Below are 16,693 nucleotides of genomic sequence, written 5' to 3' on the forward strand. Positions count from 1 at the left end.
TTTTTTTTTTTTTTTTTTTTTAATTGCGAAAAGTTTCTTATCTGAAAAATCGGTTGTATGAGATATATACTATATATACAACCGATCTCTATGATTTTTTCAGACAACAATATATGCTATATAAGTAAATATTCGGTGAAATTTGAAGCTTCTAGCTGTTAAAATGGGGCTAAAATTTGCGAAAATATATATATATATACTATATATATATACTATATATACCACCATATATATACTATATATACCACCGATCTTTATGATTTTTTCAGACAACAATATATGCTATATAAGTAAGCATTCGCTGAAATTTGAAGCCTCTAGCTCTTAAAATAGGGCAGTAATTACGAAAAGTTCCTTATCTGAACAATCGGTTGTGGGGGATATATACTATATATACGACCGATCTCATAAATTTTTTCAGGCAACAATATGTTCAATATACGAAAGTATATGGTGAAGTTTGAAGCTTCAATCTGTTAAATTGGGTAAGATATTACAAAAATCCTCTTTTTCTGAAAAATCGGTTGTATGGAGGATATATGCTATAGTGGTCCGATCCGGTCGGTTCCGACAAATGTCTAATCGGACACCCAAATACACCTGCTCACCAAATTTTATCAAGATATCTCAAAAATTGAGGGACTAGTTTGCATACAAACAGACAGACGGACAGACGGACAGACGGACAGACGGACAGACGGACATGGCTAAAACAACTCAGCTCTTCAACCTGATTATTTCGGTATACTTAATGGTGGGTCTATCTATTTTCCTTTAAGGACTTACAATTTTCGGTTTCGTGACGAAATTAATATACCATTTCATTTTCATGAAAGGTATAAAAATTTATTTCTCAAAAAAGGTATTTTTTTTTTGTTAAAACTGTTTCTATATTGAGTGAAAAGTTCATATTTTAAATTGGCCAAATGCGTATTAGCCAAAACTCGTTGTTTTCAAGATATGAGTTTTTGAATATTAAACATTTTTTTCCCCCATTTATTGATGCAATATATATCAGCATAAAGGGCGATCAATGCCAAATGCTTAAAATTAATAAAAAATTTTTTTTTTAAACTATATGCTATTGTTTATAAATTTGTATAAAAGTAAATATAATAACAAACATTTCAAAGAAAAAATCATCAGAATCGGATAATTTTGGACAAAGTTATTGACAGTTGAAAAATAGGTGGATAAGATACCGATTGCATTTTATGGAATTCAATTGCCGATAAATCCGTAAAAAAAATTGTTTGAGAAAAAACAGCACGTGTTTCATTATTTTGACCAAAGAACAACATAAATCACCCTTATCGCGATTTTTTTTTCGCCCGAAAATATTCACAGTTTTTGTTCACCCTATTACAGAGGGTGGCGAAACAATTTTTCGTGTTAGAAAAAGATTTCACCTTATCAGCAACTCTTTGTTCCGGCGAAATGAACAGCGGGGAAACCCAAATTTGTTCACTTATATTTTACAGGCGAATGAGAGGAAAACAAAATGTAAGTAATTTTTTCTTTTGAAATTTGGTACTCGTATAATTATATGTACTTTTATTATTAGAAATAAATCAATAAATAATGCACAATCGGAAGCTGAGTGGAAAAAAGTGAAATTCATGTATTGCTAAGTATTTAAATTCTATTTTTTATGACAACGTATCAGTCGGCCAAGTTATCCATTATGGTCAAAGAAATGGTTCCAAAATGTGGAGCACCTCGCTGAAACAAGATTGGCTGAGACGCACTCCTTGGTCCTTTAGAACGCCTTTCCCTTTGCGAAAAAACGAACACATGTACTCAACGTTACAATTGGTGGAACTCCAAATTTGTTTACCCTGTAATATTGGCGAAAGCGAATTGAAAAAAATATAGCTTTTTATTCAAAAGTGCTGAAAATAGTAATTTTTAGCTTACAGTGAATCATTTAGCTTCAAAGGGTTAGAACTGTCCCTTAATTGCCTCCGAATCACTTTCACATTTATATTCTCCTCGCGCCCAATTAATACCAACCTAAGTGCTACTAAACTAAACATTACTAAACATTATTTTATACATTTTTTATTTCTATTTTTGTTGTATTTTAAGGAAATATATGCTTCTTTACAAAATTTACACAATTTCAAGTAAATTATTTGTTCACTGCTAGTTCACAATAGAGCGTCAGCTGTTTAGAAGTGAACTTTTGTTCGCCCGAAATTTCCGATAGGCGGAAAAAGTTCACCCGAACAAAAAAAGTGAAGGCGAACACTTTTCCGCGTGAACTTCGCGATAAGGGTGATTATGTATGTTTTAGTATATATTTTAATTAAATTACATTGTATTAATGTGTGTATATTTTTCATTGTTTATATGTATGTATGTGTGTACTTATCGTCATGTAACTTTGATTCAATTTACAAATACGTACATATATATATGTATATACATATAAACCTTACTAGTATATCATATGGAAAATATTTTGTTTAACGTTTCTTAAAATTGAACACAAGCTAGTAGATTAATTATAGTATATGCATGTGTCGTATTCAACTTGGAATCTTCTGACCAAATTCAATACAACACTTGTAAAAATATTTAGTTTAATTGATTACTCAGTGTTTCAGTTAGTGTAGAAATGTGTTAAGGATACAAAACTAACGATCGGTATGATTATTACGTGGGGCAATATAGAATTTGTTCGGATTTTCAATCACTGCTGTATTAAGGCAACAATACTCCAGTGAAATCCTCTTATTACTAAACTATAACTTATTGAAATGTTCAGTTTGTATAACTTCACTCTTATTCAGTATTAAGGGCCAGTTAATGGTGACTTAACCATAACCATATAAAACAGCTGATCGAACCAACTTTATGGAAATCAATGTAATCGATTAATGGTGCTATACCATAACGCTAAAGCCATAACCATACCATAGCCAACCAATTGGTTTTTGTTTTTTCGCCTTATCCATATGGCGTTATGACTATGTCAACTTTGCCAGATCCTTTAGATGTATCGCTTCCCAACAAACACAGTCTCTAACGTAAGAGAATTGGTATGCAGACACGTTAGAAAACTAAGGTAAGCTCGATTCGAAAAAATTGTTAGAGAATTACACAAGTTAACGAGTCAAGAGTGATTAGAGAACTATTGCAAATTCGATTCACATTGCGAAATCGTTAGAGAAATTGTACATTAGAGTTCCATTGGAGAACTGTAATTTTACGCGATTTGATAATTAGGTCCCATTTTGTTTGAGAACGCTTTGTTTGTCCAGAGGTAGTTATCTAAACTTCCTCTAATCTTTATCTAGCTTGAGTATGTGTTGGGTTCCCACGGCAGCCGGTTCTATGTACGGGAGAGACACAGGCATTTCCCCGACCAAGCACTTTCATTTCAAAGTAACCCTATTTAAATTGTGTCGAAGAAAAAACGATTTCAAAAGAGGAATTTTTAAAAAACCTTCACAATAATAAATAGCCTGGATCACCTGTTAAATCACTATTCGATTACTTGATTACTTGAATCATTTGCTCAATAGTTTTTTTTGTAAATGACTGGTATATTGCATTATTTACATATTTCAAAATGTTTGCTTAACTAAATGCTCATATTTTCTCTATTAACTAGATTTTAGAAATGAATAGTAACATCGAGTCTGTTTTTCTATAGACGTATTTAAAAGAAAAGTTGGTGAACCACAAATGGGTCATTCTTGGCAATTCAATTTATTTACCGCGAGCAAACAAATATTTCTTCCATTCTCCCTTCTTTCGCGAAGGCCATTCTCCCACATTTTCATGAAATAAAAAAATAAATAAATAACATCTAAAAAACATTTCGAAAAAATTGTAAAAAATCAATGCTAAATTACTTAAGACACCAAACTTCCACTTTGTCAGACTAAAATGAATCGGACTACAAAAGCTGCATAGTCAAAAAAATAGTTTTCGTTATACAATTCAGTAGCTTTTTTGTTAACAAACGAAAATAGAAACATCAGAAATCAGAAAATAACTAAAAAATCTCCAAGCAATTTTTATCACTTATGATATTTTTTACATTTTACTCGCAGGTGATAGTTCATTGAAAAAATTGCTTTTCCATATAAACATAAGAAAATTTGATATCTTCTTTAACTCCGTCCATAAGCAATGGTCATATTTTTGCTTTATCTTTGAGAATTGTTATTGTATTTTCCTATAACGACTGCTATGTTGAATATTACCTTGTCTAGGCTGCCGATGCAACAACATCCTATCTCAAAAAACTTTGTTTGAAGAACGCCCTATTTCATTATTTGGTATATATTATAACAAAATGTATTGAATTTATGCTCAGAAAGGGCATTTTTGAAAAACATTCTGAAAGAGGGAGTTCTTGAAACAAATTCTGGAATAGGGCGTGTTTCAAAAGTTTTCCGAGATAGGCAATTTTTTAAACGGCAGCCAATATAGGCAGGGACCCACACTGTTATTCCTTTTATAATAAAAGTTCTTCAAAAAAAAAAAAAAAAATTACAAAAAAGTATCACCGAACTTTTAATTTTTTAGTCCACTAATTGGGCTACCAAAAATCCACAAGCCGGACACGCCAATGAGGCCCATCATTAATTTTAAATCGGCACCATTTTACAAACTGTCCAAATATTTAAAAACGATATTGATAGATACTCTGGAGCTAAGGAACGAATATGCAATAGCTAACACAACAGAACTAATAGAGAGACTCGAGACCGTAGAGCTAACAAGAAACAGCAAATTGGTATCTTTTGACATAAAAGATGTATACCCATCTATACCACTATCGGAGACTTTGGACATAGTTAGCTCAACAATAGTTCATAATACAAAAAAATCAAGTGAAAAGTATGCAAATCACAAATATGCTAAGAACCACTTTACGTCAAAACTATTTTCAATTCAACAATAAAATATATAGACAAACAAACGGTTTTGGAATGGGAAGCCCCACATCAGTGTTCATGCAAAATTTGGAAGAAAAGTACATACAGGAGCTGAAGTCTAAATTAGGCGTGTCATTTTATGCTAGATACGTGAATGACATAATATGCTTTTTAACTACTAATAACGAAGAGCTTGTACTGGAGTACCTCAACAGCACGGAAATATAAAATTTACAATGGAAACCGAAAAAGACGGAGGGATCAACTATCTAGACCTCACGATAAATATTGATATAAAACTGCCATAAGATTTAACTATGACATATATAGAAAGCCAACGGCCACCGACACAATAATACATAATACCTCAAATCACCCCCAACAGCATAAAAATGCAGCATGAAGGCATTTGGTACATAGACTTGAAAGAACACCTCTTACACAAAAGGCATATAAGAGAGAGCTTGAAGTCATATGTAACATTGCTGCAAGCAACGGATATAAAAAAGCACTAGTAGATAAGCTCAGAAGCACTCATGGTGAACCAAAAAGAAATAATGAGACGGAAAATAATAAAACCAATCTAGGGCGGAAACTAGGAACTAACACTAACTTAGAGGATCCGTTTAGCAGCCACGGCATATGCAGGCTTACCTAGGACAAACAGGACGGCAAATAAGAACGAGGTTCAGAGAGCACATTCGAGATTACAACAAAAAAACATGGAATCCAAACATTATACCAGAGTCTAATTTCGCGAATCACATGGTCGAAAATTAATGTTCCCCAGCAAACATCAATAAAACAATTAGGGTTCTTCACATACAAGCAAAAGACCGACGTCTCAACGTACTCGAAAACATGGAAATCTACAAACAGAAAACATTCGACGGTAGAATAATAAACGAACAGATTAACACAATATTCGAGCCTTTAAAACTTGTTTACAAGAAACAAAGTAATCACACAGGTACAACACAGACAAACACACAACAACAAATAAATACAAAACAATTAACGCACCAAAACAACAAACCCGCATAGAAGGTCAAGCTACTAAAATCACGGACTTTTACGTGCCTCAGTGAGCCACACAAATCGATCAGTAAAACCCACCCTCGATTCTGGATGAGCACGCAGCACATACACATAACTAAATATACACAAGCATCAATTCTGACAATACCTGTTCATGCCCTGCAAAAATCGTTGGATCATGTGGTCCATTGGGGTACTTACCATTATACTCCACTGTAATGCAGCAATGGACCAACTCATGTTTCTACACGAACATATTGTAAGCCGATCATTGCTCGTTTTTAACGATTGTAATCACCACACGATGTTTATTGGACTGTGGGTACTCCATGGATAACTCTGATGTAATGCGGAGCTGGAGTATATGGTCCAGTCCTAGGACATCGCAATGTTAATTGGACCATATTTTTTGTATGAATTGTGGTTAATTTTGGAGCACTCGCTTGGTCCATAGCGAGTACTCCATACATGCATGCATGGAGTACTCGCGATTTTTGCAGGGTGTACCTACGAACTATAAATACAGGACAAACGACAACAACAGATCAGAACGAAAATCGACACTGATGATGGTACAATGGTGAAATCGCTTGTCCCGAAACCAAATTTGACAAGGGATGACGGAAAATCGTTCCAATATATTGTAACGAATCTGCCGCAAATCCTCTTATTTGCAATCCTCTGCTAAGTTCGAATCACTAAACTGTTGAATAAATAACTCCAATTTGTAATAATGCAAAATGGCCTTTATTAAAGTACTTCACAATAACAAACTGTGCAACGAATAGCTGGCTTAATAACCACACTGATTGATAGCTCAATGAAACTCTAGTATTCAAAATAACACTGGTAGATATCGTCTTAATCAAACTGCTTGACAACTCAAATCAAACTGAATTACTTCTTACTCGCTTGCCCCGCTTTTATAGTTTACGCTGCATACTTCTAGGCTCTTCGATTTCCAGAACTTACTAGTTGTTTCGGCTACAAAATCGCCAGCCACAACTACGTGCACAAATTATTGCTCTCTCTTGTGACAACTCAGATAAGATATATGCATGTGTTTGTAGTTTACAGTCTCCCGCACACACATAAGCGTATAAGTAAATTCATCGGTGTGTGACATCTCATCTCTCGCTGCCTTGTATGTAAATGTTGCTCGTCGGAATGTGTACATATGTTTATGTAGATACATAATGATTGAATTATTGATGTGAATTCACGTCACTGCTTAGCATCGGCCTGGAGATGGCAGCACTCCTCAGTTTTGCTAATATTCGTAACACTGCCCTGCACCTAAGTCTGATCGTCCCGATCAGACAAATCTCCCAATCTAAACGCCGCTAGCATCTCCAAATGTACCACCCTTCTAATCCGTGGTTTCCCAGTGGTTTGTATGCGGTAGATGGTATCACTGATCTTCTTCACAACTTTGTACGGGCCTTCCCAACTGCACCGAAATTGGGCTGGAACACCTTTCCGCCGGTGAGGGTTGTTTAACAGTACCAAATCTCCATTCCGGAAACCTTCCGAATTATTTTCCCTGTCGTACCTGTGTTCCATCTTACTACTCATTATTCTGGATCGTTCCCTCGCAATCTGTTTCTTGGCCAATGAAGAATTACATCGCAGAGCTTGCGCTGGACGGATTTCCTTTGCATAATCAGTATCGTTCCGACGCTTCACAACAGTAGTGTGCCTTGGCTTGAAACCACCATTGCATTCTTTCTTGGTTTTAGTACGTCCGTTAGGGCTTTTCAATGCCAGTGTTTCTCTCACAGGTACCTTCGGTTTTGATTTGTTTGGCCCATTTGTTCCATCAACCTTTACCTTTGAATTTCGTGGCCTTCGTCGAGTCTTCTCCACCAGTACCCGATTACTGCTGAACCCTTTTTCCAAACTAAAGTTAAGTGGCACATCTTGGTTCTCATAACGCATCACCCTTCTCTGCATATCGATCTTGATGTCATGGTTAACCAAGAAATCCACTCCCAATATAACTTCATCAACAATCTCCGCCACAACAAATTTGTGTAGGACCATGACCTTCCCAATCAATACTTCACATATCACTTCTCCCTGAACTTGGTTATACTCGCCAGTGACCGTACGCAACTTTGCTCCAGGTAACGGTTTTACTGTCCTGTTGACCAAGTCAGATCGGATCAAGGAATGAGATGCGCCCGTATCTACAGTCAGTATTCGTTTGTTGCCATCCCCATTCCCTCTGACGGTAAGACTGCTCGATTTTCTACCAATTTGCGACACATATATCACAGGGCATTCAATAGCTGGATCTAGCTCTCTACCTCTTACTCGCTCTTGCTCATCTCCTCCAGCTTTGCGTTTTCGCCCACCCACATTGTTGGAACTATTAAGGCCAAGGTCGCAATGACGTGCAATGTGACCGGACTTCCCGCATTTGAAGCATTTGATAACTTTTTCACTCCGCTTTTGCGATCCTTTCAGCGCCTCCAATATTGCGTCTACCCACTCTGGCCTTTCTACTTCCACACGGCGTGCTTTGAAAACTGGCTTACACAGAAGCGACGCTGTTTCTTGAATCAGGGCTTGTGACACCGTTTCTGCGAATGTTGGCTTTGGGTTTGCGTATGTAGCCCGCTTCGTTTCCACATCTCGTATGCCATTTATGAAGCTCTGGATTTTTACCCTTTCAGTGTATTCCACGGGTGCGTCTGCATTCGCTAAATGTGCTAGCCTTTCAATATCCGACGCAAACTCTTGCAATGTTTCACCAGGCCTCTGGAAGCGGTTCAGCAACTCCATTTGGTATATCTGTCTCCTATGCTCAGTTCCGTATCGCCTCTCTAGAGCGCCCATCAATGCTTCATAACAGTTCCATTCACTCTCTGGAATGGTTTGTAAAATCTCAGCTGCAGGCCCTTTCAACGCCATGAACAGTGCAGCAACTTTATCTACCACATTCCAGTTGTTCACTGCTGCGGTCTTCTCAAACTGTAGCTTAAAGACCTGAAAAGGAACAGAACCGTCAAAGGATGGTGTTTTTACCTTTGAATTACTAGTTGAAACTGCTGGGCGATTTAGTTGTAACTGCTCGATACGTCCTCTCAAAGCATCCACCTCGGCCTCGATTTTTTCTTCAAACTGTAAAATTTTTGTATCTTGCGCCTCCATCTTCGAGGAAATACGTCCTTCTTGCTCTTCCAGTTGAGCAGAGATCTGCGATGATATCTGTGCTGAAATTTGAGCCGACATTTCGGATATCCGTGCCTCTTGTGCTTCAATCTTCGCTGTTATACGGTTCTCCTGCGATTCCAGCTGAGATGACATTTGCGACGACATTTCGGATATACGCGTTTCTTGTGCTTCCATCTTCCATGTAATCTGTGTCGACATTTCTGACATACGCGTTTCTTGTGCTTCCATCTTCGATGTAATCTGTGTCGACATTTCTGACATACGCGTTTCTTGTGCTTCCATCTTCGATGTAATCTGTGTCGACATTTCTGACATACGCGTTTCTTGTGCTTCAATCTTTGATGTTATACGTGCCTCTTGAGATTCCATCTGTGATGACATTGTCGATGTTTGAGCAGATATTGCAGCCAATATCATGTTCAGGTCTGTGTTCGCCATTGTCTGCGGTGTTTCTTCCATTTTTGTTATTTCCTCGCCATCAAGATGAAAGTCATACTCTTCCACATAAATTCCTTCTGCTTCCATTGCCTCTCGTAGCCGTGCCTGAAGTTCAAGTTTAACGCCTCTTGGATTCAATCCACGGCTCTCCAACTCCTTCTTTAGTTGCTGGATCTTCAATTCACTGAACCTTGCCATGTCAAGTTTATTCGAAGTCTTCGGAATTTATTCAACAATTCCTCTTCTGACACCAATTGTAACGAATCTGCCGCAAATCCTCTTATTTGCAATCCTCTGCTAAGTTCGAATCACTAAACTGTTGAATAAATAACTCCAATTTGTAATAATGCAAAATGGCCTTTATTAAAGTACTTCACAATAACAAACTGTGCAACGAATAGCTGGCTTAATAACCACACTGATTGATAGCTCAATGAAACTCTAGTATTCAAAATAACACTGGTAGATATCGTCTTAATCAAACTGCTTGACAACTCAAATCAAACTGAATTACTTCTTACTCGCTTGCCCCGCTTTTATAGTTTACGCTGCATACTTCTAGGCTCTTCGATTTCCAGAACTTACTAGTTGTTTCGGCTACAAAATCGCCAGCCACAACTACGTGCACAAATTATTGCTCTCTCTTGTGACAACTCAGATAAGATATATGCATGTGTTTGTAGTTTACAGTCTCCCGCACACACATAAGCGTATAAGTAAATTCATCGGTGTGTGACATCTCATCTCTCGCTGCCTTGTATGTAAATGTTGCTCGTCGGAATGTGTACATATGTGTAGACGCAATTATTGATTCGTTTATGTAGATACATAATGATTGAATTATTGATGTGAATTCACGTCACTGCTTAGCATCGGCCTGGAGATGGCAGCACTCCTCAGTTTTGCTAATATTCGTAACAATATATTATTAAATATTGCTTTAAAATACACCGTTTTTTGTTGTAACAAGGAGGATTCCATAAGAAAATGGACATAATCGCTCAGTAGCAGCGCCCCATTTTTTTTATTCAGAAAAAAACAACACAAAAGATGCGTTATTTTGGTATCTAAAGAAGCTGTACCACAAAGATTACTGACATTACATTAAGTAGTCACATACATTTTTCTTGGAATTGGTAAGCAAGCATCATAATTGCATTAGTTCAAGTTAACAGAAAAAATTTCAATATCACATTAAAATTAATCCAATTTTTATATACATATAAATATTGGAAACACAAATTTTGTATGCAAAACATTGTAACTGTTGAAGATATAAAGGTGGAATTGGATGGTTAAAAACTTCTTGCGATGAGAAAAATAGTTTTTATTTTCATATCAAATTTCAAGGCAATATTTGAATTGGGTACTACACTGAAAGAAATGGTGCTAGTAAAATCAACAAATCGGTTCTGTTGTTCTTGACATAACGGAGATTCGGTGAAATTAATCAAATTATGGTTAATTCGACCGAGTTCTTTGTCAAGCGAACAAATTAGTTTAGTCATTTCAACAGAAGAGAAATTGTCGGTCTTAAGTTAACAAAGTTCTGTAAAACTGACAGATTCCCAATCAATCTAATTGATTTTTCTGTTAGCACAACTCACTGATCATTTCAACAGCGAACAACAGTCAATGCATGAGCAAATTTCAAAGAGAATTTTACGCTCACTGCGGTCTCTACTTCGGTGCCACTTGTTAAAAAAACACCAAAATAAGAAAACCACCAAATCAAAAACACACACAAATTGGGAAAACATCAAAAAACCAGTTTTTCAGTTATTCATACAAAACGACAAAAACACTTTTTTCAATTTTCTGTGCATAACACTGCAAAAAATTATGAGATACCGGGACACCTATTTATCGGGTACAATTTTGCAACTTCTCCTCCAAGCGAAATGCAAAATTGCGCCCTCTTGTTGCAAAAGTTTTGTTTGAACGAACAGTTAGTAACATTTTGTTCAAGTTTTTACAAATTTTCACTCACGCGAACGAATCTAATAAGATAATAAAAAAACATCCTTTTTTAATGTTGATTTGTTCGACAGCATACAAGTTTTAGTTGTTTTGGAATCGTTTCAAAATAAAGTGTTACGAGAATTAAACTTGCCGAATTACATGTAAAGTTAATCCAGTATTGAATTACCTTGCCGCGATTTGATTCTTTACTTTTCTATGCTTACAAGTTCTCTATTTAAAATGTTATGCTACAAGTTTTGTTCGAAACAATCAAGTGTGGCAAGTCTACATGCGAGAGAAGAAATTGAGAATGAGCTGCAACTGAAAGAATTGAGGATCAGTTTCGTGACTACTATTTTCATTTCTATTTGAAAAGTGAAGTGACTCGCGGCGAAGTTCAAAACTATAAATTAAATAAATTATAAAAAATAAAATTTGGTGAAAGTGCGTTTAATAAAAGTGTGTAATGTTTAATGTGTGCCAGCATATTTGATGTACCTCCAATTGAAGTTCGGTAAGTAAGTACATATATATGTACTGATTTGTCCGATTTTTGTTTTGAATTCAAAGAAAATGGAAACTTTTTATATCAAATGTGCGTACACAAATATAACTATAATAAAAATATAACAATATGGTGAAAAGTGTTGAAGAAAAAGTTGAAATAAAGTTCTTGAAACCGACGTCAATGTGGTTCGCTAGAGCATGTACTAACGCGTTTGTGAACATGTATGTAGCAACGTACATATTTACGTATGTATATACATATATGGCAACATACTTTCGTACAAAGCTGTCGATGGTACTTCGGAACAAGTTTTGTTTATTTGAATTCAGATTTAAGTTATTATTATTTTAATTAATATTACTAAATATAGCAATAAAATCATTCGAAATGAAATGTATTTATGCGTAATTTATACAATTAAAAAAAAAAACTACGTAAGCTTAAACATATATTTATCCGGCTTTTATTTTTTCCACAGGTATTAATGTCATATGAACAGAAAACTCTGTTGTTGATGTAAAAGTTTACGCTTTTAATCTAGAAAAAAAAAAAACAGAAATATCTGTTATTTCAATAGATTTTATTGGTAGTATCATTTCGATAACAAACTCGGTTAATTTAACAGTTGGCACTGGTAATTTCAAAAGAACAGAAATTCCTTTCATATCAATAGTTTTGACTGGTATTCCTAAAGTGACAGTAATAATTGTTAATTTAACAAAACTATGGTTAAAGTATAATGAAACAACTTTTTTTGTTTATTTGACTACTAAAACGGTCAGTTACGAATCACCGTTTTGTGCGCAGTTGATTCAACATCTTGTTGCGATGGATAAAAATTGACAGAAATTTCGGTTGAATTGACCCGCAATTCGGTTGATTTTACCAGTATTTTTCTTTCAGTGTATGATATAAGCTTATTTAGATATAAAGATCAGCTTAGTTATTTACTTAACTGGTTATGGATTATTTTTGTTTGCTGTGTAAAAAAAAAATACTTTTTTAACCAGGTAACCTGATATGAATGCCTTTAAATATTATAAGCTTATTTAAAATGTTAGTTTGTAAGATATCATGTACTGTAAATATAACCATGGGTTATTGTGTCTGATTAAAGAATAAAAATAAGCTAATTTGCCAGTCTAACGTTAGGATTTTCATATGATCTTAGAACTTTTGCAGCCCCACACTGGTGTCCAAGCCTTTCCTGCTTGAGGGATCATATGCAACTTCTGTTTCTTTTTGATTTCTTCCAAAAGTGCAACACCCTTCTTTGCCAACACATCAGCCTTTTCATTACCTTCTATCCTTTTATGAACGGGAATCCAGTATAGATATATGGTCCGGCCTGAGCGAAGTCCGGACACTTCTTAATGAAGTACTGTTGATCGCAGCCTGACTATCAATAATAATTGACGCGACTGCGGCTTAAGCGAGCTTTCTCTAGAATTTCTGCTGCTTTCTTCACGGCTACAATTTTCGCCTGAAAGACACCGCAGTGATTTGGCAGCCTGTATGATCAACTTATTTCTGGATCGACACAGTAAACAGCAAACCAGAGCCATTACGTTTATTTGGAACCATCGGCATACACGTTCGTAGAATGTTTTGCCATTTCCGCACTTTTGCGCTAGCCCTCCGGCTCTATTGTGGCTCCTAGATGTCCTTCGAGCTTAGATGGCGCTATACTGCAATGGCCGTAAGGCCTGCACTCAATGTGTCCCAAGGTCTTAAGCTTTGTTGCAGTTGCTAAATAGTCAATAAGTCTGCGGGCGGGATGTGCAGAATTGCATGAAATGGTGCTGTCGGGGTATTTCTTAGGGCTCCCGTTCGCATTGGTTTCAACAAAAAATATGATTTCAATATTCTAAAAAAATTCGACATTCATGCGATTGGGCAGCCCTAATGACAACTATATGTGAAAGTTGCCTCTCTCTTTCATATCATAGAACCGAAACTGTATGGGATACATCACGTTGGTTGGTACATTTTGTAGCAGCAGCATGGCTTACTTTATAAATTAAGATGTAGCTAGAATAGCCGTTATTGTCGTTGTTGTAGCGTTATTCTTCCTTGCCTGTAAATAACCAGAGACGCCATTATGAAATTCCTATGTAAAACCACCCCCTGATTTCAAAAATCAAGGTTATTTTTAATTCTATGGTAACGTTTTTGAGATATTTACAAATAACGGTTTTTTCCAAAAAAAAAAAAAAATTGGGTCCACTTAATCATATATATCTCAAGAACGAATTGAGAAATTCCAAAACGGTTTGAAGCTTTTAAAATGCAGATTCAAAGATAATGAACAATCATAACGGATTTTTTCCATTTTTTTGTAAAAATATTAAAAAATTTGTACTTTGCGAGGAAGGATCTCGAAAATTTTTATTTTTTTGCAAATTTGTTTTTTTCTGTCTAAGCTCTGTTTTATTACAAAAAAATAAGCGTTCATTCAACAAAATCGATGGACTAATACAAAAGTTATAAACATTCAAGTAAATATATCCATTTAATACTTAAGCACCCTTCTGTACATATGTGTTAATATTTGCTAACTAACTGATATACGAATACATACTAACACATATGTACCGTAGGATACTTAAGTATTAAATGGATATATTTACATGAATACTTATAACTTTTGTATTAGTCCATCGATTTTGTTGAATGAAAGCTTTTTTTTTTTTTGTAATAAAACAGAGCTTAGAGAGAAAACAAAAAAATCTGCAAAAACTAACTAACTGATATACGAATACTAACACATATGTACCAGTAGGGTACTTAAGTATTAAATGGGAATATTTACATGAATGCTTATAACTTTTATATTCGTCCATCGATTTTGTTGAATGAAAGCTTATTTTTTTATGTAATTAAAACAGAGCTTAGAGAGAAAAAAAATCTGCAAAAAAGTAAAAACTTTTCGAGATCCTTCCTCGCAAAGCACAACTTTTCTTATATTTTTACAAAAAAAATGGAAAAAACCGTAATGATTGTGCTTTATCTTTGAATCTGCATGGCCTAGCAAAAAGTGTTGTAGGCACAGTTTATAGAAAATTTTATTAATTTTTTTATTTACCGTTTTGGAATTGCTCAATTCGTTCTTGAGATATGTATGATTAAGGGGACCCAATTAATTTTTTTTTTGGAAAAACCCGTTATTCGTAAAAAACCCCAAAAACGTTACCATAGCATTAAAAATTACCTTGATCGAAATCAGGAGGTGACTTTACATAGGAATTTCATAATGGCGTCTCTGGTGCATTTTTGGATCCCCCTTTTTTGCTGTAAACCAGTGTAATTTTTGAAAAATGTTCTAGGATAGTTTTTTTTTATACACAAATTCTAAGACAGGGCATTTTCAAACTGGCTGCCAAGATAGGGTCTAGATTTTAAAAATACTTCAACAGCTTTCATAGGATGCTAATTTGTGCAAACTAAATTCACTATTACGTGACCATTGTCCGTTCTCTTTCTTTATAAGTCCCTGGACTATGTTTCCCCTTGCTAGGACTTTTTTCAACCGTGCTGCTTCGCTGGAGCACTCTATGTCCGTACAGAAACTTTTCCATGAGACTATCTTCGCTCTGTAAATTCCACGCTTGTAGATCCTCAGTAGATCCCTGTACTCGTCCTGACACGCTCCGCTTTCCGCGGTCTTTGCGAGCTTAAACATTTCTTTTACCTGTGTTCTTAGAAGACTCAGCTCATTGCTCCAACACCCTTACCCAAAGCAGCAAGCTTTGCTTGTAACAAAAGTTTCAAGTTGGCTACTTTTTCATGTCAGACGGCGCCAGTGTCGCTCAATATACCATTCTCCATAAAAATACGTGCAGTCTACTGATCTCATGAGAAACTCATCTAAATGAGAAACTGCTTATGTGAAGGGGCTTCTAGTCGTCGCTGAACAAGATGAGTCTGAAGTTCCTTCATATTTATAAACGCAACATCTTGGTTGATTCTGGCGATGTAACTGGAATGTATAAGCTTGAAAAATTTTATTGTGCCGCGGCCTTTAACCACTACGACTACGATGATTTTAGTCTTACTAATACAGCCACAGTTTCAATTTTGGCGACAACTGCTGGTCCACATTTTAGGCGCACATGTACATACAAACCTTTGGATATAACCTTGACGAGTTTATGAGGAATACACATTCTATTGTGAATATGTATGTATGTAATATGCCATTGTAAATTTTTCAATGGTGTTGACTCTAACAGTGACGTGAATTTTTTACACGTATATATATGTATATATATTTACAATGGGGAATTTTTTGTCAAATCAGCCACCTCCTTGCCCATTTCAATTTTGGGAATAAATTTTTTTTTAAGCACACGAAAAAATTCGCCAAGAATTGTAGTTTTTTATGCCGTTAGGTGCTTTTTAAAAAAAAGTTTTTTAACCTAAAAAAAAACTGTCTAAAGTGACGCATCTCGCAAAAAGTGCCATTTTTTAGTCAAAAATTATGAAAAAATATAATTTCCCAATAATAATGACCAAATTACTTATTAGAAATATTGTGGGGGTCGCTAAACAAGAATGCGATGTCAAATTTCAAATTGAAGATGGTGGATCCAATATGGCGGACAGTATTTTTCTTACTGTTGACCCATTTTTACTAAATTCTGTATGTTGGGCGCCATCTTGAATTTGAAAT

General features: G+C 35.4%; 2 protein-coding genes across 2 annotated transcripts in view; one reads left to right on the forward strand and one right to left on the reverse strand.

Moving 5' to 3' along the window:
• The window catches only part of LOC137253082 (uncharacterized), an 83,579-nt gene that overhangs the window by 27,537 nt on the left and 39,349 nt on the right, over positions 1–16,693 (forward strand). The window lies entirely within an intron of this gene.
• On the reverse strand, positions 1,205–10,608 carry LOC137253080 (uncharacterized). Its single transcript, XM_067789417.1, has 2 exons — positions 1,918–10,608; positions 1,205–1,838 (listed from the first exon to the last, which is right to left on the reverse strand). The coding sequence occupies exon 1, from the start codon at positions 9,747–9,749 to the stop codon at positions 7,230–7,232; it is 2,520 nt and encodes an 839-aa protein (XP_067645518.1). The 5' UTR covers positions 9,750–10,608; the 3' UTR covers positions 1,205–1,838; positions 1,918–7,229.

This window comes from Eurosta solidaginis, chromosome 5 (assembly GCF_040869045.1).
Source record: "Eurosta solidaginis isolate ZX-2024a chromosome 5, ASM4086904v1, whole genome shotgun sequence".
In the NCBI taxonomy this organism is placed as follows: Eukaryota; Metazoa; Arthropoda; class Insecta; order Diptera; family Tephritidae; genus Eurosta; species Eurosta solidaginis.